Raw genomic sequence first — 21,685 nt, forward strand, 5'->3', positions numbered from 1 at the left:
ACTAAACAATTATTCACAGACAGTTGTGGCTGTTTTTTATCTTTATTAAATGGAAACGCACCATGGAGCAAATGAGTCAACGATTTATAATAGACACTTCGAATTATCACTAGTCAAGATAACAATACAACATTTAGGTAAACAATCAACAGTATGAACAATTCTGAATACAAGAATAGTTTGACAAAATTAAATTGTGACACTAAGATCAAACATATCTAACTTGAAAATGTGATAAATCTTATGCTTCTTTCCAGAGATTCACTTCTTTCTTCCACCTCTCTCCTTCAATGCCAAATGAATGATCGAACCAGTGCTCATGTTGTAGTATGCCATGGAGTTGGAGTCTTTGATGAAAATGCCCTAAACAAAGGAGGAAGAAATTAGCCCATTGCACATTTGCATATTTATGTTTGAGTGGATGATGCTGACTTATGACCAGTGCTTATTTAAAGATGACAGGTCAATGTCAGCTTTGTTTGGAATTTCTGTCTCAATTATTTGGTTTTACCCATGGCCAAGAGTGAATTTACCTCATATTGTAACTTCTGCTTTCCTGCCGGCATGCCTGTGGCTTCATGGATTTTCATTTTAATAACAGAAACCTGAGGAGAAATTATTTTTCATTTACACATCCATTACGCAAGTGTGAAGATGACATGTTATACATACCGAGTAATGAAAATAAACAAGATTGCATTGATTACCTGGTCTGTGAGTGGGACAGTAAAATTCAGCACTTGGCCATTGAGCTTCCATTCTGTCTTGTCCTGCATGTTGGGGACCTGGACTTTAACTGCCACGGGACCCTTGTGGAAAAACAACAACAGTAATCGCAAAACAGTACGTCAGAAATTCAGAATCTGATTTATTTAAATGTAGCACAAAGGAATAACATTACCAAGATTGCCTCACCGATGTAAAGTACTGTATTCAATTTTATTTTAGCGTTGTATAAAATACAATTATAGAACTCGATTTCATACATGTAGAAAATTATCCAAGACCCAATTCAAACAATGACATTCATCTGTATTTGCAGAACATACAAGAGTGCACAAACACTTGGAAAAGTAAAGTTTTTATCCATTTCTAATGAGTATGAACACTTTCCCTGCCAAATTTGGTGGTGACTATTTGCCCAACTGTGGTTCTGTATTACAATTTATTTAAATGTAATAATAAGTTTCATTGGTGTGTAGTCATTTTTGCAGCAGTAAATTAATTTGAGAATATTTTTGACAAATGTAATTTTCAATCAATGCCTCACATTTGTGGGAGTATTTTGCAGTACATTATGCTATCAGAAATAATGATTCTGAAAGAAAAATAAAGGTTTTTATGAAGACGTAGATTTTACTTTGACCATACGATGACAATGACATTTACGGACAACAACAGTTGCTGTACTTCTCTTTGTATGTTAAGTATTGTCCCCCTCCATCCCCAACCCAAACAAACAAAAAAAACACTGTAATACTGACCTTGTTTCTGCGAATAAATTCATCCTCTGGAATAAGGTTGTCTTCTGTCTTCATCTTCTTGTTCATTGGCTCATCGTCATGAGGGAGCGGAGGATGGGATGGCGGTGCAGGAACAACACTCGGGGGTTGTGGTACAGGAGGAGCAGGAACAAATGCTGGATGGCAACAATTGGAAAATGAGTTACCAATTTTAACACAAGATAAGAAGAAGTAACAACAGAAATGAGTCTTACTAGCTGGAACGACCATGGGAGGCGGTCTGGGAGCCATCATGTGAGGTGCCGACGGGGGCATGGGAACCACATTGATGCGAGGACCAGGAATCATAGGAGGCATTGATGTCAACACTTGTCCTGGAGCCAGGCGCACAACGGGAGCCACGGGTGGCCTTGGAATTACAGGCACAGCTGACAGAAGAGTGGTGCGCACTCCAGGGCCCAACTAAGAACAAGCACATTACACTTTGGGTAAAGCAACAACTTCTATGACAAACCTTCTTTTTGTGTGTACAACTGACGGCGCTGGGCGGGCGAGGCACAGCTGAGACCGGAGGGCTTGGTTTCGGCAGAATGGGCGCAGGGGATGGCATTGGAGGCATGTGGTGAGAGTCACTGGGTTTGCTTGGCCCAATCTTCTCTTTATTGTCATCCTCTCCGACCAGCCCTTTGGCCTTGTGAATGGCTTCAATCTGCTCTTGGAGGGTGATGTTCGCTTGAGCTGCTTGCTGGGTGCGTGCCATGCTTCCAGAGTGGCCATCCCAGGTGACCTGATGAGAGAGCACCCCAAATCAGTTTCGGGAAATCGTCAAAAATAAATATATGATGCCTACAAGATATGAAAGCAAAACTGCCCCCACCTTTTCCTCTGGCTTCTGGATTTCTTCTTCCCCAATCTTCTTACCAATGGCTGTCTCCTCCACACCAAAGATGTCGGTACGCCTCTCAGCCAGTTGCTTCAAGCTGCTATCGATGTCCATACCAGGCGCATAAACTTCATCTTCGGTCTGCCTGTCTCTGATGCTGCGGTCCCTTTGCTCCAGCCAGCGTGGATCCAGCAGACCAATGCGCATGTGCTCTGGTATTTTACTGGCTGGGATCTTCTCACCAGTAATAGGTGAGATAAGATACTCATCTGAAGCAGCAACTGGTGCTGGAGCTTTGGAAGCTGATAAAATAATGGCATCAGATCATCATACTCTGGAAAGGTGGATACGCTGTTGGCCTAATAATGAGATTAGCACAAACTAAAAAAAAGGCAGTCCTTACCTTTTGGATCATAGTCTTTACGAATAATAACTTGGTCCGGAGTTGGGGGAAGTGGGGGTGGCATTGGGTTGCTGGGAGGCGCTGGAATTTTCATGCCCTCATCCTCGTCATCAGATCCCTAGAAAACATCATTGACAAAACACTTCATTGTTAAAACGAGTTTGTTCTTTTTAAGTTTGATAGATAAAAAATAAGACAGCTTCTTTGCCAGTAATGTATTTATTTGCAGTGACAAGATAATAATTTTTTAGGGTGTACCAAATTCTTTTCAACACCTCCTTACCTCATCCATGTCCTGGACCTGTGTGTCTTGATCCAGTTGCGCAGCATGGCCAGCATTGCGCACCTCTCGCTCATCATTCTCATCATCACTTTCCACATCCATTTCTACTTCTTCACTCTCACCATACTTCTCATAACGCTCTTGGATCAGGATGCGGGCACCAAGCTCCTCAGGGGTTGTGGGTGGGGGGAAATGGCCTAGGAATCATAAATCATTTTTTAGAAGTGATCCAAAGTTAATCTGCTCATCCTTGAGATGTCTTTAAATTATGTAGAGCAGATGGATGCAGATTTCACATCCAAATCCCCAAAACCTAATCTAGTCTTCAGTCATAGCAGTGGTCAATACCAAATCAACTTGTGTTACGCTATAACTTTCATATTATATTTAGTTTCAGGGGTGTGGTTAAAATATACTAATACTGTACTAGATAAGGATCATGATAGCCCACAGTCCAAATTTAAAGAGCACTGTCTGAAGTGGGTGGTACCTTTCTCGCTCTCCAAACCATGATTGGAAGACAGAGAAATACTGCAAATGGCCATAAAGTTTATTGTACTGAGATACGTCATGCAGGTATCGTATCAGAGTCTTAATTTTGGTGACAACACTAGTCAGACGTGATCATACTGACTGCTTTACCTTGCTCGTTGGGCTGGAAATCCACAGTTTCCACCACAACAAAATCATGCCAGTCGATTTGAGCATATGCTACTCGTTCCTTCTCCCTTTCCTCTTCTTCCTTCTTTCTTTCACGCTCCTGGTACTTTGCCCACTCAACACGGTACCTCACCTGATGGTTTTACAATGGGAAAATGTTGGTTTAAACAGACAATAGGCTGTTAAATGCTTCAAGAAAAAAAAAAAAAAAGGAATTGTTTACCTGGTCCATAACCTCTTTCGGATTCTCAGACTCTTTCTTCAGCTTTACCAGCAGACCTTTGGGAGGAATTAAAATCTACATGTATAGGAAACAAAGAGGAATGAATTTAGCGTAAAAATAACATAATCTAAATAAATGTTGAGAAAATTAGGCTTTTTTTTTCACCTTGGTATACTGCTCAACTAATTTAGTGAAGTAGTTGAAAAGACTGTGTTGCGGGCGTAGGAAATCAAATTGGTAGTTTCTCTGTTCCTTCTGCATGAGCTGTGTGAGGAACTGGCGGCCATTGCGAGCAACAAACTGTGCAGTGAGCTTGACGACATCCAGATCAAATGCAGCAATTGATGGAGGATCAGCAATGAACTCAAACTCACTAGGTGGCTCTTTAGGAATGATAGCTTCCTGGATCACCTGAACCGTTGGATGACCACAACAAAAGGAAATAATATTAAATGTCTAATAGTAAAATTAATACAAAATCATTGTTAAATGGTCATACTTTCTGAGGAAGTTGTTGCGTCTGTTGCAAGGTCTGCTGCATGATCTTTGGCACAGCTGCTGATGGTTCCAGGGCTTTACCCTCCTTGAACTCAGTAACCTTGTGTCGGTAATAAGCATGGTATGGGTCATTGGGGTTGAGGAAATTGAATTTGGGATTGTTGATCTCATTCTGACGGATTCTTGCTTCAAATTCAGGCCCGTTCCTGAAAATTGACAAGACCTGATTATGCATTATAATGAACAATACGACAATAAAAATCCAGATGTGAACAACACAAGTATATTTCACTTGTAATTAGAAACTGACCTGGCAACAAAGCTGGCTGTTTTGTCAACAATGTTTCGGACCTCAGGTGGTGGGTATATAATACCAACAATAGGTTTGGTTGCTGGAGTTTCTTCAGCTGCATCAACCTGTATAGCAGATGCATAGTCACTTGTAATTAATGATCAATAAAATACGATTTGCAATATATTACAGGAATGACAATGTATTGCGTAATGTAAATGATGTAAGTCATTATCATACAAGAAACAGAAACATGTTTAATACAGTAGATGCAAGTGTAGGCAATGTTGCAGCCGGAGGGATTATACATTTGATATCATATCACGCAGGCGACCGTGTACATTTATACTGCACATCACCATTAAAACAAGTCCATCGTATATGTTTTAGTGTGAAATATGCCACTGTAATTACAAAGAACGAACAATGAATAGCCTCGTTACAACTGCTACCCAGCGAATGAAAGGCAATTGGCGGGTGCCGTAAAATATGTAAAAAATACGGGAATGCAAAACAATCACAAAATTCTTAATGTTAAGCTAGTTATTTCAAATTTCGATGTATACTAATGCGTACCTATATTAAAGGACAAACACATACTTTAACAAAACGTAAACTGTATCTTCGGTCGCTTGCTAGCATCGGCTAACTATCAATGGTATCGTTACCTTGTTGAGCTCCGGCTGGACAATTTGAACAGGGCCAGGCGGCATGACTGCGACTTTTGATTGGCCCAAAAGTCACCTAAGAAACAGATTCAGATAGTGCATAATTTTAAGTATACGTACAATTTCACAATGCAATCATGTGAGTCATAAATATAACGTCTCAATAAATTCTGTGAGTGAAAACTTACTGCGTGGTCTTCTTGCTAACTGTTTTAATGGCGGCGTATTACTTCCGGGCAGATGCCGCAAAGCACCTTGGAACTTGGAGTGTCGCGCTGCAAGGTTGCCACGGAGACGAGACATCAACAAGCAACTCCCTTTCACGGCGACTGCAGTAAAAACTGAAATCGTTTTTTCTCAAAAAAAAATGTCCCAGTTTCTAGGTCGTCAGGACTGTATAGAAAGCCTCCAAAAAGATCTCGCCGACCTTCAATGTACAATTGTGGACGCCTTTTCCACAACCGGCCCGGTGCATGTTTTCTCATGGAAATTCCCGGACAAACTCTCCTGTAATCTGGATTTGGATATGGAGCGATACAGCTTTCTGGACGGAGAGGATGAATTTAACCAGCATGTTCACATTGTTTTACTTGAGTTAGTGATAGACAGGTAATTAAAAGTGTACTGCACGTTGAGAACTGTTTTTATGAATGCAACCTACAAACAACAGCATAACGATTCTCTTTCTCATCCAACAAGGCTACTGCTTCTTCTACAGGCATCTAATGCTTATGTTGAAGAAAGGAGCAGCAACAACTGCAATCAACAGACCGATCAGAAAGGCTGCATGTCAATTGGACTTGTTGTTAAAAAATACTGGCGCAATTTACGCCAGTTTGCCAACATGAAGGTTGATGCACTTTCACATTTAATTTGAATTGGTCACAATCTCTGTATTTTCTTAATTGTATCACTTTCTCTGTCTCCTCCTTCAGATGTTGTGCAAGGTCAACAAGTTGCAGACAGAGATGCCCAATTGTGATGAGTGTGTACCTTCAACGTGCGCGCATGACATTTCTCTTTCAACAAACTCCGGGTTTTTGCCAGATGAGGATGCACCCCTCAGTGACTCTCACAGCCTCCCATGCAATCCCAAAGTTGTCACGCACAGTGTAAACTGTCAAACAGATGAAACTGCCTCTTTTCCCTGCAGTGTATGTCATCAAGCACAGTGTACTATTCGAAAGACAGGCAATGTATTGGTAGAACTGCTTCAGAGTGAGGGATTGCCCTCTTCTTTGCACCCACTCTTAGATGCTGTGCAGGACACTGTGGGGCAAATGACAGCAGGTGATGTTGCACAGTGGGCCAGTGAGCAGCTCAGGGATATGCGTCGACTGACAAAACACGTACAAGATGTGCGGGATACAGTCGAGCCTCTTAGAAAGAAACTAGCAGCAGCAGAAGCAGATCGAGACAAGTTAGGGGGCGACATGGAACGTGCACAGAAAGAACTAAAGGAAGAAGTGGAAAACCAAAAATCCATAATTCTTCAGTTGAAAGTAGCATCACAGAAAGCACAGACGACCATGAAAGAAACTGAACAAAGACTGTCAGACGAGTATCAGCAACTCAAGAGAGGTGAGCGGTACAAGGGATGGGAAAACATGTGAGTCGGTTAATGTAATTTACTTTCTAACAGAATATGCATCCCTGAAGAAGAGTTGTTCCGATCTGACAGAAGAAGCAGCAATACAGCAAGATAGACTGCAAGATCTTGGTAAGAATCTGTAATCTGTATGATACTGACATGTCTATCAAAATTCGAATCTGGCTCCATCTGTGTTGATCTTGCATATTCTGCAGTTGCTTGCGTAGGTTTTCTCCATGTACTAAAGCAAGTATGTTAGGTTAATTGAAAAATGTCATTGGTCAATTTGTTTTGACCAATGAGCTCCAGCTCACCCGCGAATTTACATCATCATCCATCCATCTATTATCCAAACAAAAATAGATGTATATATTTTAGAAGATATTTCACTGTGTGGCACTACATCAAGTGTGTTTTTTTCTTTTTAGAGTGTCAAAGGAATACACTGCAGGAGAAAGTGAAAACCCTGCACATAAAGGAAGAGACTTGCTCTAAACTACAAGAGAGGATTCAGCAGTTTGAAAGTCAGCTCTGCCAGGCTCATGTACTTCTCGAAAAAGAGAAGGCCAAATACCTCAGTGCATGTCATCACCAGGAGGTAAGGTGACAGACTGTCATACCACTTGAGACCAATGACGTTTCAAATCAGTTTGTGCTTGTCGCTCCCATTGTGTGAATAGTCAATGGAAACTAAGCAAAAGTCCTTGCTACAAAGAGTAGAGGCTCTGGATGAAGAGTGCGAGGAGTTGCAGAAACAATTGGGACAGAGGGAGGAAAGAGAGCTTCACCTCCACAATCAGCTACAACAGATGTCAGAGGATAATGAACAACTGCAAACGCAGCTCACTTCACAACAGGTATTTAAGATCGGTCTCGACCCATTCCCTCCGTTTCACAACACCCAACTAAAAGTGTGCTATTCATTTCCTAAAAGGACCATTGCTCACGGCTACAGAGTGAGAAGCAGACACTACAAACACAAATAGAGCATTTCCAGGGCAGTGTGGCCGAGCTCAAGGAAAGTGTGAAATCATTGAAAGAGACGGAGAGGTTGCTGGTGGCTTTCCCAGAACTCAGCCCACTGGCTCATACCCAGCCAAAGAGTACGCACTTTTGTCATTATTATATCTGCATATGCAGGGTAATGAATGGTTGCTGGGAATACAGTTCATTTTGAATAATCTTTTTTTTGATCGATTGATTCTTGGAATCGTTACAAGGTACCGGCAACGTGCTTTTGGATATGGAGCAACAGTTGCAGGCAAACTACATTCGCATTGGTGTGTTGGAGAAGGAGAATGCTACCCTTCACGGAAGCCTTGTAAAGTTGAGGGAGGCAGCCCAGAAAAATGCTGTCAAGGTAAGACGAATAAACAAAAACTAGAATGGCACTGATAGAGCGCAGATCTCCACCAAGGACGAACAACCCTTTTTGGATTAGCAGATAGGTCATCCCTGGTCCATTCCCACAAAATTTTAAGGACGCTCCCGCCCCAACCCAACAAACAAACAAATAAATACACCTTTGAGAAAACATGGGAAAAAAGGTCAGATAAAATGTGTAAATATGGAACAGATAATATAAAGTATGAATCCCCCCCCCTCAGAGTTTAACATAGATTACAACCAATATCTGCATTAAAGGGGGAAGTCAACCCAAACATATTTTTTCCAAGAATATGGTCTATTCAAGAGCACTAGTTGAAACAAGGCATTCTGATTAATATTGCATTTGTGGAATAAGAGTTTATCCACCATGTTTGTACTGTATAGTTCTGAATGTTTGTAGATCTGTTAAAGCGAAAGTCGACCCAAACATATTTTTTTCAAGAAAATGTTCTATGCAGGCCCACAAGTTGAAACGAGGCAACTGGGCCTGCTGGGAACATATTCTTGAAAGAAAATCCATTTGGATTGATTTAATCTTTAATATTACACATTCTAGTGTCTTTGAGGTGAAGGTTCATGTCTGTGTTGATGTCATGCCTTGATGATGACTCAGGGCTAATGGGGATCCAGTGTTCTAATGCCAGTTTGTTCTAATCAACAGAGCACAACTAATGAACAGGAAAGTTCACATCTGCGAATATGTAGCGTTTCTCCGGCCAGCCCACCAGTGGAACAAATGGCCTACATGACACAGATGCAAAGGAGTCCATTGTAAGTATGATTTACAGTCATAATTCCAGCAATGTTTAAACAAGAAATGATACATTTTTTTGGGGGGGTTTCTGACATTGCTTTATTTCCTCACTCCAGCAGCAGGCAGAACTGCAGGGCACCGTGGTTGGAAAAAAGTGACAGAGGCAACAAAGTCATTAGAGTAGGACGTGGTTGGATGTCAACTAGCGCAGCAGATCACATGTCACCTGCTAGTGTGAGCCCCTCATCATCCCAGAACATTTCCCTTCAAACCCTTCACTTCAACATTAGTTCCACTGCTGCTAAAATCCAGACACGTAACACACACAAAACCACTTACTTACCTCCAACCAGGAGCATAAAACAGAGGAAAAAGTGAGTGACTTCGGTTTGTATCAAGCTCTCCAGTAATTTTGGAACAGTTTGTATAAAAATGCCCATACGGGTATGATTTGGGACCGTATGGATGTTGGGACTGGTTGCTGCAGAGATGCCGATTTACTCTCTAATTCAGTGACCCATGAGGAAGTTTGCAAACCTCCAAATCCTGGAGGAGAAGGGGGAACACTGCCATGCGTGGAGCCTCTGATCGTCATCACTTGCGGGGTTTGATTGAGAATGTCAAATTGAATGTAAATGTATTTCATGACGTGTACAGATTATATATATATATATATATATATATATATATATATATATATATATATATATATATATATATATATATATATATATATATATATATATTAGGGTTGAAACAAAAAACAGTTTGAACCGTGAAGCTGTTTTTTAATTAAAAGGTGCAAGTGCATCAAATCGAACCAAATCATCTTTAAGAAGAAATTGGCACATTTACAGTACTGACAAATTCATTAAAATGTGTGTAAAATAACAACAAAAAAGTAATTGCATCATACACTATCAAACTGAGCCATATTATATCAAATCAAATCATAATATACATACAGTATATATACACACACATATATAATATTCTTTTAAAAAACACTTTTTATATATCACTTGTTGCACCTAGTTGGCTTGGTGGTTAGCACGCTTGCCAAGAGTTTTCCATAAGTATGGATGTGAATACTTGTCTATGTTAAACACCCTGCGATTGGCTGGTGACCAGTCCCAAGGTGTGCCCTGCTTCTCGCCCAAAGTCAGCTGAAAAATGGATGGTTGTAAATTGTCTTTTTAAGTTTCCAAATGCCACAAGTCAAAAGAGAGTATATGAATAATTATTCATCTGTTTTCACAGCGCTCAACCTAGAAATAAGCAGACAACAGAAACAAAGTATAAAGACTATCCAATAATATCCCTACATTTCAGGAATGAGTGGCTTGTGTGAAACTGAGAGACTTAGAGAAAGATGTGCTTTGTAGTTTAATTATGGCACCTTACAAAGATGGTGAATGGGTTTCCATGGCAACAAAAGTACTCATAGGTCTCATGCTGTACAGAATCACTTCATATACGCTCTTTTATTATTAAGATATGTTGGTAATTTATCTGAATAACCAATAACCATGGATACAATCTGTAATTTATTGCATCAAGGAGGTTTTCTATCTCGAGGTCACATCAGTACTTTCAGACATTTTGAGCTGTGTTGTGTAACATCCCATCAGACTAACTGTATCTGAACACTTGAAATGTTTATTACTATTTTTAACTAAATGTAAACACCAGATTAACATGACAGCGACTCTCTGTTGTTACAACATGCGTGGACAGCTCATGTATTATTCTAAATTACTTAAAGCAGAGGTCCCCAAGCCAAGTGGTCTCCGTCGCGAAATGCTAATATTAAATGCACAAACTAGCATCTCCGTCACATAACGCTAATATTAAATGCACAAGCTAGCAATGAAATTAGTAAAACAAATTGACGAATTGGGCACCACTCGCACCCCCCTGCTGACAGAGAATAGTTACAGGGCCGGGCCATGAACGGTATAGACTTGTATGAACCGGTCCGTGGCAGAAAAAAGGTTGGGGAACACCGACTTAAAGGACAGCTCATGACCTTTGAGTTAATCCCTGACATTGGCACAGCTATATAGTTGTGTCATCAGGCGTGTAATTCAAGGTCTTAAGATTTTGCACTTGATGCCACACGTCTGTGATTAAATCCTAGTAATCAAGTCATTCAGACATGTTAATGAAAAGTGAGTCTTCAAATGTCACGAGTTAGACATCTGATAAGTGGAATCCGAATATAAGTCAAGGATCATTAATGCAGTGGAAATTGTTGCAAAAGTTGCTCCATGCCTAAGTATTCTATTCCCATTCTTTGTGTATGTGTCTGTGTGTGCATGCATATCTTAGACATATAAAATATATTGTTTCGTTGGTCATAAGCCCAGAAGCAAATACCTGTATACCTGAAATTGTACAAGAATGTTGATTTTTCTAAATACTGCTTCAAAACATTTATTTCCCATACAATATATGACACAGAAGTTTAATACAGACAGAACGGAGAAATTGAGACTGTGATGTGCAGGAAAATCATAATAGGTATTTAGAAAAAATAATACAGTATCTGTGCATCCTGGTACAACCGCAAAACATAAAATAAAATATATTTTACAGTAAGCAAACGCATTCAAATTATCTGGGGTCTTACACCTTTACACCTAGCAATGCTGTACCATTTACATTCTGTTCCAGGTCTGTATTTGGTTTTACACATTGTAATGAATTACAATCTGCAAGCGGCTATATGTAAACTTAAACTGTAGAGTACAACAATTACATACATCTTAACCAGTCACTTCATTAATCTGTCTTCTTTGATTCACAGGTTTAAGGCCATCGGTTTCATAAGCAGACATGACGTGAAACACCAATCCCCCCACGCCCCTCGCTGTAAACTAACAGATAGTTCTCAGTAAGCACAAGTGCAGACTGTGGGAATGTAGAGTAGCCTATATCAGGAGACATGTTTAAATTTGTTGCAGAGGTCAAACCGCAGTCTGGTGACACCTCCAAATCTGTTATTAAGGAGGCCTTACAGAGATGAAACATATCTAAAGATAAACTTGTGTCTGGAAAAAATTATTCTCTGAAACGATTTCCAACTTGTGAATCTGTGCTAAAGTTTCTTGAATGCAAGACTGTGCTTTGATATCTACATTTCTGCTAGTGACAAGGGAAAGGATTGCTGCTTAACAGTGCATGAGGGGGAAATAAACTAATTGTGACACAAAAGAGAGCAATGTCATGAGATTCAGGGGATTAAGGTGAAGTATTCAAGTGTTTTTCTACCAGTTTAAAGTGTGTGTTCACAGTTTCCATACAGGGACTTAAAAAAAAAAACCCACAAAACTTGGAAAAACTCAATTATTTTAAATAAATAACAAAATAAGCACATAGTGTTCCATTACATTCATGGCAGTTGAGATGTACCATAAGGAGAATTGCGCTAAGAGATCCAAATTCTGTGAGTCTGTGATAGTCAGGCTTGTGAAGCGGATATGGAAGATGAGAATTGAGAACAATCAGTGTATTTCTCTGACTGACAAAAAAAAACAAAACACATACTATAACTGCTGATTATGGCATATTGGGATTTTTGGTTTGCTGTAAATATTAAAGGGCCATAAAAAATCACAATAAGAACCCTTGATCTACCAAAAGACTGTCACAGATTTGATGAGGTACTTTTGAGTATGACAAGATGTACAAATATGCTTCACAAAAAAACAGAGGCTGCACAGCCTATCCTTTGGTGTGCTTATATTTGCAAAGCAGTGCGTACAGAAAGCGACAGGCCAGTCAACAGTGTAAAAATAGTGTAGAGGGTAGGAGACAGCAGATAACAGGCAGTTGTAACCATTAGATTGGGACACTCATCATCATCTTCCAGCAAACTCCTCAGTTGTCAGTTGTGGTGCTGAGGCATCCGCCTGCTCGGGCTGGACAGACTCCACGGTTTCTACCAGGCTGCCACTGGGAAGCACCACATACCGGGCAGCCATGTCTTTGGGCTGCAACTCCCTCATTCCCTCTTTACTGTGCCAAATTCCATAGCCAAAATACACTAAGAGACCTGCAAAGGCACATGATGAAAATCTTAATTTAAAATCAGAGGATGAGGTGAAAAATGTAGTGACTGGTGCTGTGTTAGCAGGATTACACAAACATGGCGATAAGTTGGAGTGCAGGCCGAATTGGAAGAATAGTTAAACATTTGTTTACAGGAAAATTGAATCTGGATTTTATCATTAACAATGGAAAAACATTTTTGGAAATGTAGATAAGAAATCTTGGCATCCCTTATTTGTATTCATGTTTTAGTTTAGTTGAGCTTTGTAGGCAGGCTTGCGTAAGCACAGTGGAATATTGGTTAGCACATTGGCCTCATAGTTCTCGCTTCCTATATGGAATTTGCATCTCCAAAAACATGCATGATACATTAGTTGCAATACGTGTAAATGTGAATCTTTACTGTAAGTGTTCTGCAATTGGCTGGTGACCAGTGCTCTTCGCCTCTTATCCAAAATCATCTGGATTAGTCTCCAACTCACTCGTGACCATATTAGGGACAAGCAGTGGATGGAACTAGCGCAACTGTGAGAGTTGTAAAAAGTACTAACTATATTCTGACAAATGGTATAAGTTCGTATTTTGAACACTGAAACTGAGAACTGTGCTCACCAGAGTACTGACAAGCTCGGACATTTTGGGTACTCAAGTTTGTACTGCATAGTTCTGAATGTTTGTAGATCTGTTAAAGGGGAAGTCGACCCAAACATACTTTTTTCAAGAAAATGTTCTATGCAGGCCCACAAGTTGAAACGACGCAATATGATTAATATGAAATATGAGTTAAGCAGCAAAATTCACCCGTTTTTAGCCATCTCAGGGGGCGGCCATTTTGTCACTTCTGTCTACTGAAAATGATATCACAGACCCTCAGAGCTCAGATAACGACCAATCATGGCTCACCTGTTTTCTAAATCTGAGCTATGATTGGTAGTTATCTGAGCCCCGAGCGGTGTGTGATGTCATTTTCAGTCGACAGAAGTGACAAAATGGCTGACCACGGAAAAGGCTAAAAACGGGTGGATTTTGTTGCTTAACTCGTATTCCAGAAACACAATATTAATCCAAATGCTGTGTTTTACTAGTGCCCCTGCATAGAACATATTAAAAAAAAAAGCTTTGGGTTGACTTTCGCTTTAAAGAACGTGAATAGTATAGTGCTTAATAAGAACACCTTTAGTTAAGATGGTAGTTCTGATTATTTGAAATAAGGGCACACAAAGAGAATGTGAGAACAATTACAACATTTAGTTCACTGACTAGACAACGGAATATTTTATGAATACACTTTTTAACATTATTCAGAATGTGTGCTATATTGAACTCTGATCTGAAGATGAGTGAAAGAGAAATATAGGACTCTCTTACCTGCAGCAATCCAGATAGCGAATCTAACCCAGGTTAGAGCACTGAGCTTCATCATAAGGAATACATTAAAGAGAATACTGACACCTGGAGTAATTGGAACCACAGGTACCTAAAAAAACAACATAAAAAAAAAAAAATTTAAGTTCGCCACCATCCAAGACATACATTGAGTTTGTGAAATAACTGACGGTAAACATTAATTACTATTGTGTTACCATGATGCTATCCACTGTATGTATAAATGAATCAAGACAGACCTCTTAAAATCATAAAACAATCAAGGATTGGTCTGAATGAAGTCTAAATGACTGCACCTCAGTACATAGGACACAGCCCACTGGTTGGATGGGTTTGACATTGAAGGTCTTAAGCCCTCTGACCTCAGCTGCATCCTTTTCATCCTTTGAGATGAACTAGAACGGAGATGGTGAGCAAGGCAGTTTTGTCCAACATCAGATCCCTCAGAGCTCCAAAATTTCCTTCCACATGAATGGACAAATGTTCTCAAAAATACTACCAAAACTATTATACAAAGTCTTCCAACATGAATGGAAGTTGCAAACACGAGCGCAATTCCATATTTTCACTTCCTGTGGGTGTTTAGATGAGGTATCTCAATTTATCCATAGAGTGCTTTTGAGATGCACATATAATAGTGTTTCCCAAAAGCCATCACCATTCGACATCTTTTATGTTTTTGTTGCAATTTTGTGAGCATATCATCCCCTTGCCCAAAGGAGCAGCGCCTGCCCCACGAGTTTGCTGTTTTCATCAGTGGTGGAAGTGGCAGGCTTTCTGCTTTGTGGTTTGTCAAAAACAAATCCCGGACCACCTAATTGCACTACAGGTTGGGGAAGTGTGATGTAAAGCTTCTCACACTGATGCTTAACACTCTCAACAGAAAAAAAAAACATCTTGCTGGGGCCACTTTTGCAACACTGCTTCAATGTCAATTAGTGAGACATCACGTCTGTCTAAATGATACCTTTTCTTTGTCGTGTCCGGTAAGTGTATCGTGACTTTTCAGACACCCTATATTGGCAAAATACATATGTATGGAGGTGTAAAATGATTGTTTTTGATTACTCAAAGCGCTTACCTGGAATGTTTTGGTGTTAGTCTGTGGCTCATGAACCCATATGATCACCATGCAGAAAACATAGGCGAGACTAAAAATTAACAGCAGGGTGATATAGCTCCAGCTTGGGAGCTGCAGCTGCGTGACGCCAAATACGAGCACACCACAAAAGAACACTGAGGTCACTAGGAGACCCAGTACACAGAGGGGCACCACCTCCCCTGGCTCACAGTTCCCCAGTAGCCAGCCCAGGTATGGTTCCCAACAGGCCTTTAGCTGCCCCACCCCCCTGCACTCCCTTGCCTTCTGCCTCTCCACCAACTGGAGCTTGTCCGAGAAGGACTCATACTGTTTCAGCTCCTCACTGTCCTCTGACATGTTCTGGCATTCTGAGGGGGCAGGGGAAGACTCCGCATTTGGATTGGAAGACGTGGATGAAGTCTCTTTGGAGGATTTTTTCTCGGGCTGGAAGCGAAGGACGATAATGCTGGCTGCTACAAAGGTGTAGGCTAGCAGGGTTCCAATAGACAAGAACTGAACCAAAGCCTCCAAATCAAAAATGAGAGCCATGATGGCCATGAGGAATCCAAAAACCAGAATAGCATTGACGGGGACTTTGGTGACAGGATTGACACGTGCAAAAATTTTAAAAAACAGCCCATCTTCTGCCATGGCGTACACAATCCGAGGGAGGGAGAAAAGGTTGCAGAGCAGCACAGTGTTCATGCCTAGAGGGAGGACAAGAGAACCATTAGCAAACAATTAGAAATTTCGCCCCCTTTTTCAGGATCTCTGGCCTTGTTATATGTCATTTCAGTGAGCAAATAATAGTTAAATAAAACAAGTGTGTTGATTTTTCTATGGCTTTTTTGTTTGCTGTCAGACTGAGTGGATTAAAAAAGTGAACCGTGATGTAAAAAGTGGTGCACGTTCCTCTGTCATGGATGCTCAGTTCTATGTGGCTAATCTCAACAATAGGCAGCATACAAGCGCCAATCTCTGCAAGTTTGTCAGTGGTAAGTAGTGCTGAAAGTGGAAGTCAATACAAACATATTTTTTTCCAAAATATGTTCTATGCAGGCCCACTAGTTGAAACAAGGCATTCTGATCAATATTGCGTTTGTGGAATAAGAGTTAATTCACCTGTTTTTAGCCATCTCGAGGGTGGGCCATTTTGTCACTTCCGTTGACTGAAAATGACATTGAAATTGCTCAGGGCTCAGGTAATGACCAATCACAGCTCAGCTTCAGAAAACAGGTGAGCTCTGATTGGTCATTATCTGAGCACTGAGCAACTGTGATGTCATTTTCAGTCGACAGAATGGCTGCCCCCCAGAGATGGCTAAAACAGGTGGATTAACTCTTATTCCACAAATGCAATATTTTTCAGATTGCCCTGTTTCAACTAGTGGTCTCGCATAGAACATATTCTTGAAAAATATATGTTTGGGTTGACTTCCTCTTTAAATGTGTTTTACACGTTTATGTTGAAATGCTGCTGTTGAAACATTTCCAGTATAAATAGCGGTTTATTTGATTATGATCACTACCTTTTTTTATAGATTCCTCTGGTAAAAACATGTTCTAAATTCAAACACATTGGAGCTTCCACTGTATTGTAATATTGTGTACAGTCATTATCTCTGTTAACTGAAGCGTACGTTTTATACTCACCACAGATGGAACCCACTGCCACAATAATTCCAGCCCAACTGTAACCTCGACGGAAAAAAGCATCTGCCAGAGCTGAGTTGGGGTCCAGCGTATGCCAGGGAACCATTAACGTAAGCACTGCGGACACCAGGATGTAGGCTGTTGCTGCCAGTCCAAGGGAAATTGCTGTGGCGATGGGAATAGCCTTTTGTGGATTCTTAGCCTCCTCACTTGAGGAGGCAATCACATCAAAACCTACAAATGCGAAGAAGCATGTGGCTGAGCCAGCCAAGATTCCGGACAATCCAAAAGGTGCAAACCCTCCTTCCTTCTGGCTCCAATTTGCCGGTTCCGCCAACACAAATCCAAAGACTAGGATGAAAAGTACGATACACATACTGATAGTGGAAAAGATATGATTAAGGTAGGAGGACACCTGAACTCCGAAGGAAATAAAAAGTGAGGCAACCACTAGAATCCCTGCTGCAAGTATATCAGGGTAATGGGCAAGGAAGGGCACATCCCACCGCATTATGTGGGATTCAGTAAAGTTCTGGATGGCATGGTTAAAAATGGAGTCCAAATAGCCACTCCATGCCCGTGCCACAGCAGCACCACCAATCATATTTTCCAGAATCACATTCCAACCAATCAGAAAGGCCCAGACCTCTCCCACAGAGACATAGGTAAACATGTATGCCGATCCTGTTTTGGGAATGCGTGCTCCAAACTCTGCGTAGCAAAAAGCAGCTAACAAAGAGGCAAAACCTGCAAAAACGAAGGATAGAATAACAGCAGGCCCAACCATGTCTTTGGCCACTGTGCCTGTCAGGACATACAGGCCAGAGCCCACCATGCCACCCACACCCAAGAGAGTCAGGTCCAGGGTGGAAAGGCAGCGTTTCAGTGACGTGGTCATCATGTCGTCATCGAGCGTCTTGAGTCGGTTCAGCTTCTGACAAAGGCGCACAGCTGGTGTGCAGCCTTGCAGACAAGTAGCCATAGTCACCGAGTTAGAAGGGCCAACGGGGCAGGAAAACAGATGAAGGAGTCACACTCGACCCATTACTGTCACAAGAAGCTCACCTGGAAGACAGAGTACAGCCCAATCAAAAGCATGTTGTTGACTGCAGGTCTCGTCTGTTGAGAGTTTCATTGTACATCGACCCAATTTTCCGTACTGGTTGGGCCCACAATTGGTGCTGCCCAAGGATGGGTGAAGACAAATACAAGCAAGCTGTTTTTGTCCCAATTTTGACCCTTCCTGACCAAAGACGCCCAAAGCTCGACTATGTCCCCCCCCACCCCCCATGGGAGTTTTGAGTTTTTCCCTTGTCCGGTTCGGGGGGTTTAAGCAGGGGATGTTGCTAATATTTGTCAGCTGTGGGCTTTTGAATCCCTTTGAGGTCTTTTGCGATTCAGGGCTATACAACGAAGCGTGACTTACTTATCTGTTACAGGTAAAAGAAAATCCTTTGGTCTGAGGTGTGTTAAGGGGGGATATGTTCTGATAATAGGGTCTGAAACGGGTCAGGCCCGTCAATCTTAAGCGTGTTCAATATTTACGACCAAAAATCTATGTATGTGGGGAAAGCCAATTATTTTTAGCAATTTGACTCTATGGACTGTGACATGAACGGAATGTAGCCAATCATGACTGACGAACAAGGAAGCGGGCATAAATAAAACAAAATATGTCCTACCCGTTGTCTTATTTTGTGGTTGCCCTTCTCACCCCCCTCCCATTTGCCGGTTGCTTGACAGTCTCGCTTCACATATAATCATGCGCTATCTAGATGAGGTAGTTATCTTTAAAAAAATACAAGTGATCTATTTTATTTTTGTTTTGAGCTTCTGCGAGGGAAGGGTTTGGGTAAAACTATATGCTTTTGCGGGGGGGGGGGGGGGGTGTCCATGAGGTATGTCTTAACAGCCTTAACCATAAACATGAAGACAAAAAAACGATACAGCAACAAATTTTCATTGTATGTGCAACATTATGCACCAAATAACCTTAATGTTCAAAACCAACTGAACAAATATTTGGCTTTTTTCCCTGTCCCGTGAGAGCTGTTAATGGACTTGTGTGGGAAACCAGTTGCCACGCCTGTACATTGAAAGTTAAATTACCAATAGGGCCGAGACGTTGTGCAAACAATTTCAATAGCTAGGTTTAATGCAGGGCAGGGGCGGAGCCATGGGTGGGCCTGGGTGTGCACAGGCCCACCCAGATTGACACACTGCCAACCCAGTGAGATTCATGAAATATATACTTTTACATTTTTAGTAAATTATTATTAAATTATTTTTGAATTTGTGTTTCTTTGCGTCTGTTGTTTTTTTATTTGATTGAAAATTAAGAATGGCATGATTGTATTTGTCTAAGGAAGATCTGAACTTCATATTATTCAGTTTGTCATTTTATTTGAATATACGATGACAGAAGGATTGCGCTCAGTGAGAGAAATATTCAGGCCCACCGACATTTTTCCAGGCCCCCACATTAGCCACATTCTGGCTCCGCCTCTGATGCAGGGGTGTCCAAACCTTTTGCAAAGAGGGCCAGATATGGTGAGGTGATAATGTGTGGGGGCCGACCATTCAGCTTCAAGTTTTTAATTTTTTAAATTTTAACTTGAATTTTTCATGGCATTTGTTACCAGTCACCTTGTCATAGTTTGCATGTTTCGTCTGGTAGTGACGCTTGATATTGAATTCCTTGAAAAAGCCACGGTCACTTCGCAAACTAGACATACAGTTGTTTTGTATTTCTGTGAGAAAAAAAAAACAAAATTTCGGAGCATACTCTCGCCCAAGACAGAAGGTTGTTTGTGGCGAAATGTTTTCATCTTACAGTCGATAACCAAGCCATCCGACTTCGTTTTGACATGTCCGAAATGAGAGTTCCCTCGGCCTTCCGCCAAGCAGGAAACTTATAAAAACTCGATCCGTGGTTACATTTTCTTCCTTTGCGATCGTGGGTGGCATTCCTGCATCCCCTGACATAGCAACGGTTCACCATGTTTCTATAATCCTAAATCACGCCAGAAACACAGTGAGTTCGTCTTGCGTGTAACAAGGAGTCACGTAGCCTCAGTGCGCTCCTAATATGGCAACTACCCTGGAAGCGGCATCAGCCATCACGCGCCTTTCACCTGACTTATTCCCGAAAGCACCCGAGAGGGCAACCACAGGTCTGCTGCCATCTGGTGGTCAAATATAAAATAGCTTTTTTAGAAATGTATTTTGTACCACGATCAACCCTGTTGACTGGCCACTCCTTATTAATTTCTAGAGGCTGCGGGCCGGTAGAAATTCTAACACGGGCCGCATTTGGCCCCCCGGCCGGACTTTGGACAGTATGGTTTAATGCTTAAGTAGGCCACGTCATCATATTTACATAAAAAAAACAACAATGGGTGCTATATCATCATTTTCTCATCACATGCACCGAGTGCAACCGTTAAACTGGATTCTGTACTATTCCGGCTAGTGCGGGGCGGACAATGTTCAACTCCTGCGCTTCTTAATGCATCGGGCGACAGCATTCAGTATAATTACGTAACGCTTAATTTTCAAACGCCAACAAGACATCTGTCATCACCACGACCAATAATACAACGGCGCACGTATCCATGACTGACCGTGTAGAAGAACGAATATCGTTTTAATGGGAAATTAATAATTCACAACAAGATGGAGACGGACGCAAAGAGGGTTGCGTATAGGGTAAGCTTAGTCCGAGATGAAAATGACCTATCCTACAATTATTAAGTCAGATAAGGCCAAACTGCAATAGAATTTGTTCGGGGTTTTTTTTCTAAGTGGGAATGAGTTCAGAAATTTAATGAAACCTACTCACCGCTTTCGATTTTCCATCAGCGCTCGCAGGTGTCGAATTCTGTGGGAGGTTGCCGGGAGTGTGGCGCCCAGTGATGGGGAAGAAGACTGAGCGTGGAGGACTACTATCCTGAGTGAGGCGCGCCTTAAAGGGCCAGTCACCGCCCAGTCGCCAAAGTAATCACCACACGGCGCCGCGGACACGTACTCAGTCACCGCCCAAACGAATCATCTTGAAAAATAGGTGCAGGATGTTTATTCAGGCTTTCTGAACAAATAACACATGATTTAAAGTTGAGAAGCGCTGGATTATAGTCTGTAACTCTAAATAACTTTGTTTGTTGATGGTTTTCACATGCATCCAAAACTATTGCAACGCTGAGGCGATTCCTTTATTTTTGCTGAACGCATTGGCTTGACAGCAAGATAATGCAGTTTGTGGTATTTTCACCTTGATCTGATACGCAACTTAAGGTCGCACCTTTCATTTGATTCCTGCACCCATGTTTCATGTGCGCAATATGGAACTGACGGCTGACAGGTGTGCATTTCTGTTCAGGTGTGTCCACTTACATTGATTACTCGA

The 21,685-nt window shown here is 41.3% G+C and overlaps 3 protein-coding genes across 5 annotated transcripts; 1 reads left to right on the forward strand and 2 right to left on the reverse strand.

The window, feature by feature from the left end:
* Positions 1 to 23: 23 nt before the first annotated feature.
* On the reverse strand, positions 24 to 5,668 carry sf3a1 (splicing factor 3a, subunit 1). The gene is made up of 16 exons (XM_086031658.1): positions 5,562 to 5,668; positions 5,374 to 5,449; positions 4,724 to 4,830; positions 4,415 to 4,619; positions 4,081 to 4,326; positions 3,916 to 3,990; positions 3,675 to 3,825; positions 3,033 to 3,229; positions 2,750 to 2,867; positions 2,341 to 2,648; positions 2,002 to 2,250; positions 1,718 to 1,925; positions 1,485 to 1,639; positions 708 to 809; positions 534 to 605; positions 24 to 363 (listed from the first exon to the last, which is right to left on the reverse strand). Exons 2-16 carry the CDS (start codon positions 5,416 to 5,418, stop codon positions 262 to 264), a joined length of 2,340 nt encoding a protein of 779 aa, XP_085887784.1. The 5' UTR covers positions 5,419 to 5,449; positions 5,562 to 5,668; the 3' UTR covers positions 24 to 261.
* ccdc157 (coiled-coil domain containing 157) lies at positions 5,669 to 9,743 on the forward strand. 3 transcript variants are annotated; one of them, XM_086031660.1, is made up of 10 exons: positions 5,669 to 5,982; positions 6,073 to 6,223; positions 6,309 to 6,954; positions 7,016 to 7,093; positions 7,393 to 7,562; positions 7,645 to 7,821; positions 7,899 to 8,067; positions 8,185 to 8,324; positions 9,015 to 9,124; positions 9,224 to 9,743. In XM_086031660.1, the coding sequence occupies exons 1-10, from the start codon at positions 5,741 to 5,743 to the stop codon at positions 9,483 to 9,485; spliced, it is 2,145 nt and encodes a 714-aa protein (XP_085887786.1). In that variant the 5' UTR covers positions 5,669 to 5,740; the 3' UTR covers positions 9,486 to 9,743. The 3 variants fall into 3 exon arrangements, with proteins under 3 accessions (XP_085887786.1, XP_085887787.1, XP_085887788.1); XM_086031661.1 differs by having other exon boundaries at positions 9,227 to 9,743; XM_086031662.1 differs by lacking the exon at positions 9,224 to 9,743 and having other exon boundaries at positions 7,899 to 8,105.
* Positions 9,744 to 11,527: 1,784 nt separating this feature from the next.
* slc7a4 (solute carrier family 7 member 4) lies at positions 11,528 to 21,625 on the reverse strand. Its single transcript, XM_086030308.1, has 6 exons — positions 21,581 to 21,625; positions 21,122 to 21,331; positions 17,281 to 18,345; positions 15,628 to 16,334; positions 14,529 to 14,637; positions 11,528 to 13,164 (listed from the first exon to the last, which is right to left on the reverse strand). Exons 3-6 carry the CDS (start codon positions 18,260 to 18,262, stop codon positions 12,971 to 12,973), a joined length of 1,992 nt encoding a protein of 663 aa, XP_085886434.1. The 5' UTR covers positions 18,263 to 18,345; positions 21,122 to 21,331; positions 21,581 to 21,625; the 3' UTR covers positions 11,528 to 12,970.
* Between the last annotated feature and the right edge of the window lie 60 nt (positions 21,626 to 21,685).

Source organism: Filicampus tigris, chromosome 5 (genome assembly GCF_054856515.1).
Source record: "Filicampus tigris isolate MCC_2025a chromosome 5, RoL_Ftig_1.0, whole genome shotgun sequence".
NCBI lineage: Eukaryota > Metazoa > Chordata > Actinopteri > Syngnathiformes > Syngnathidae > Filicampus > Filicampus tigris.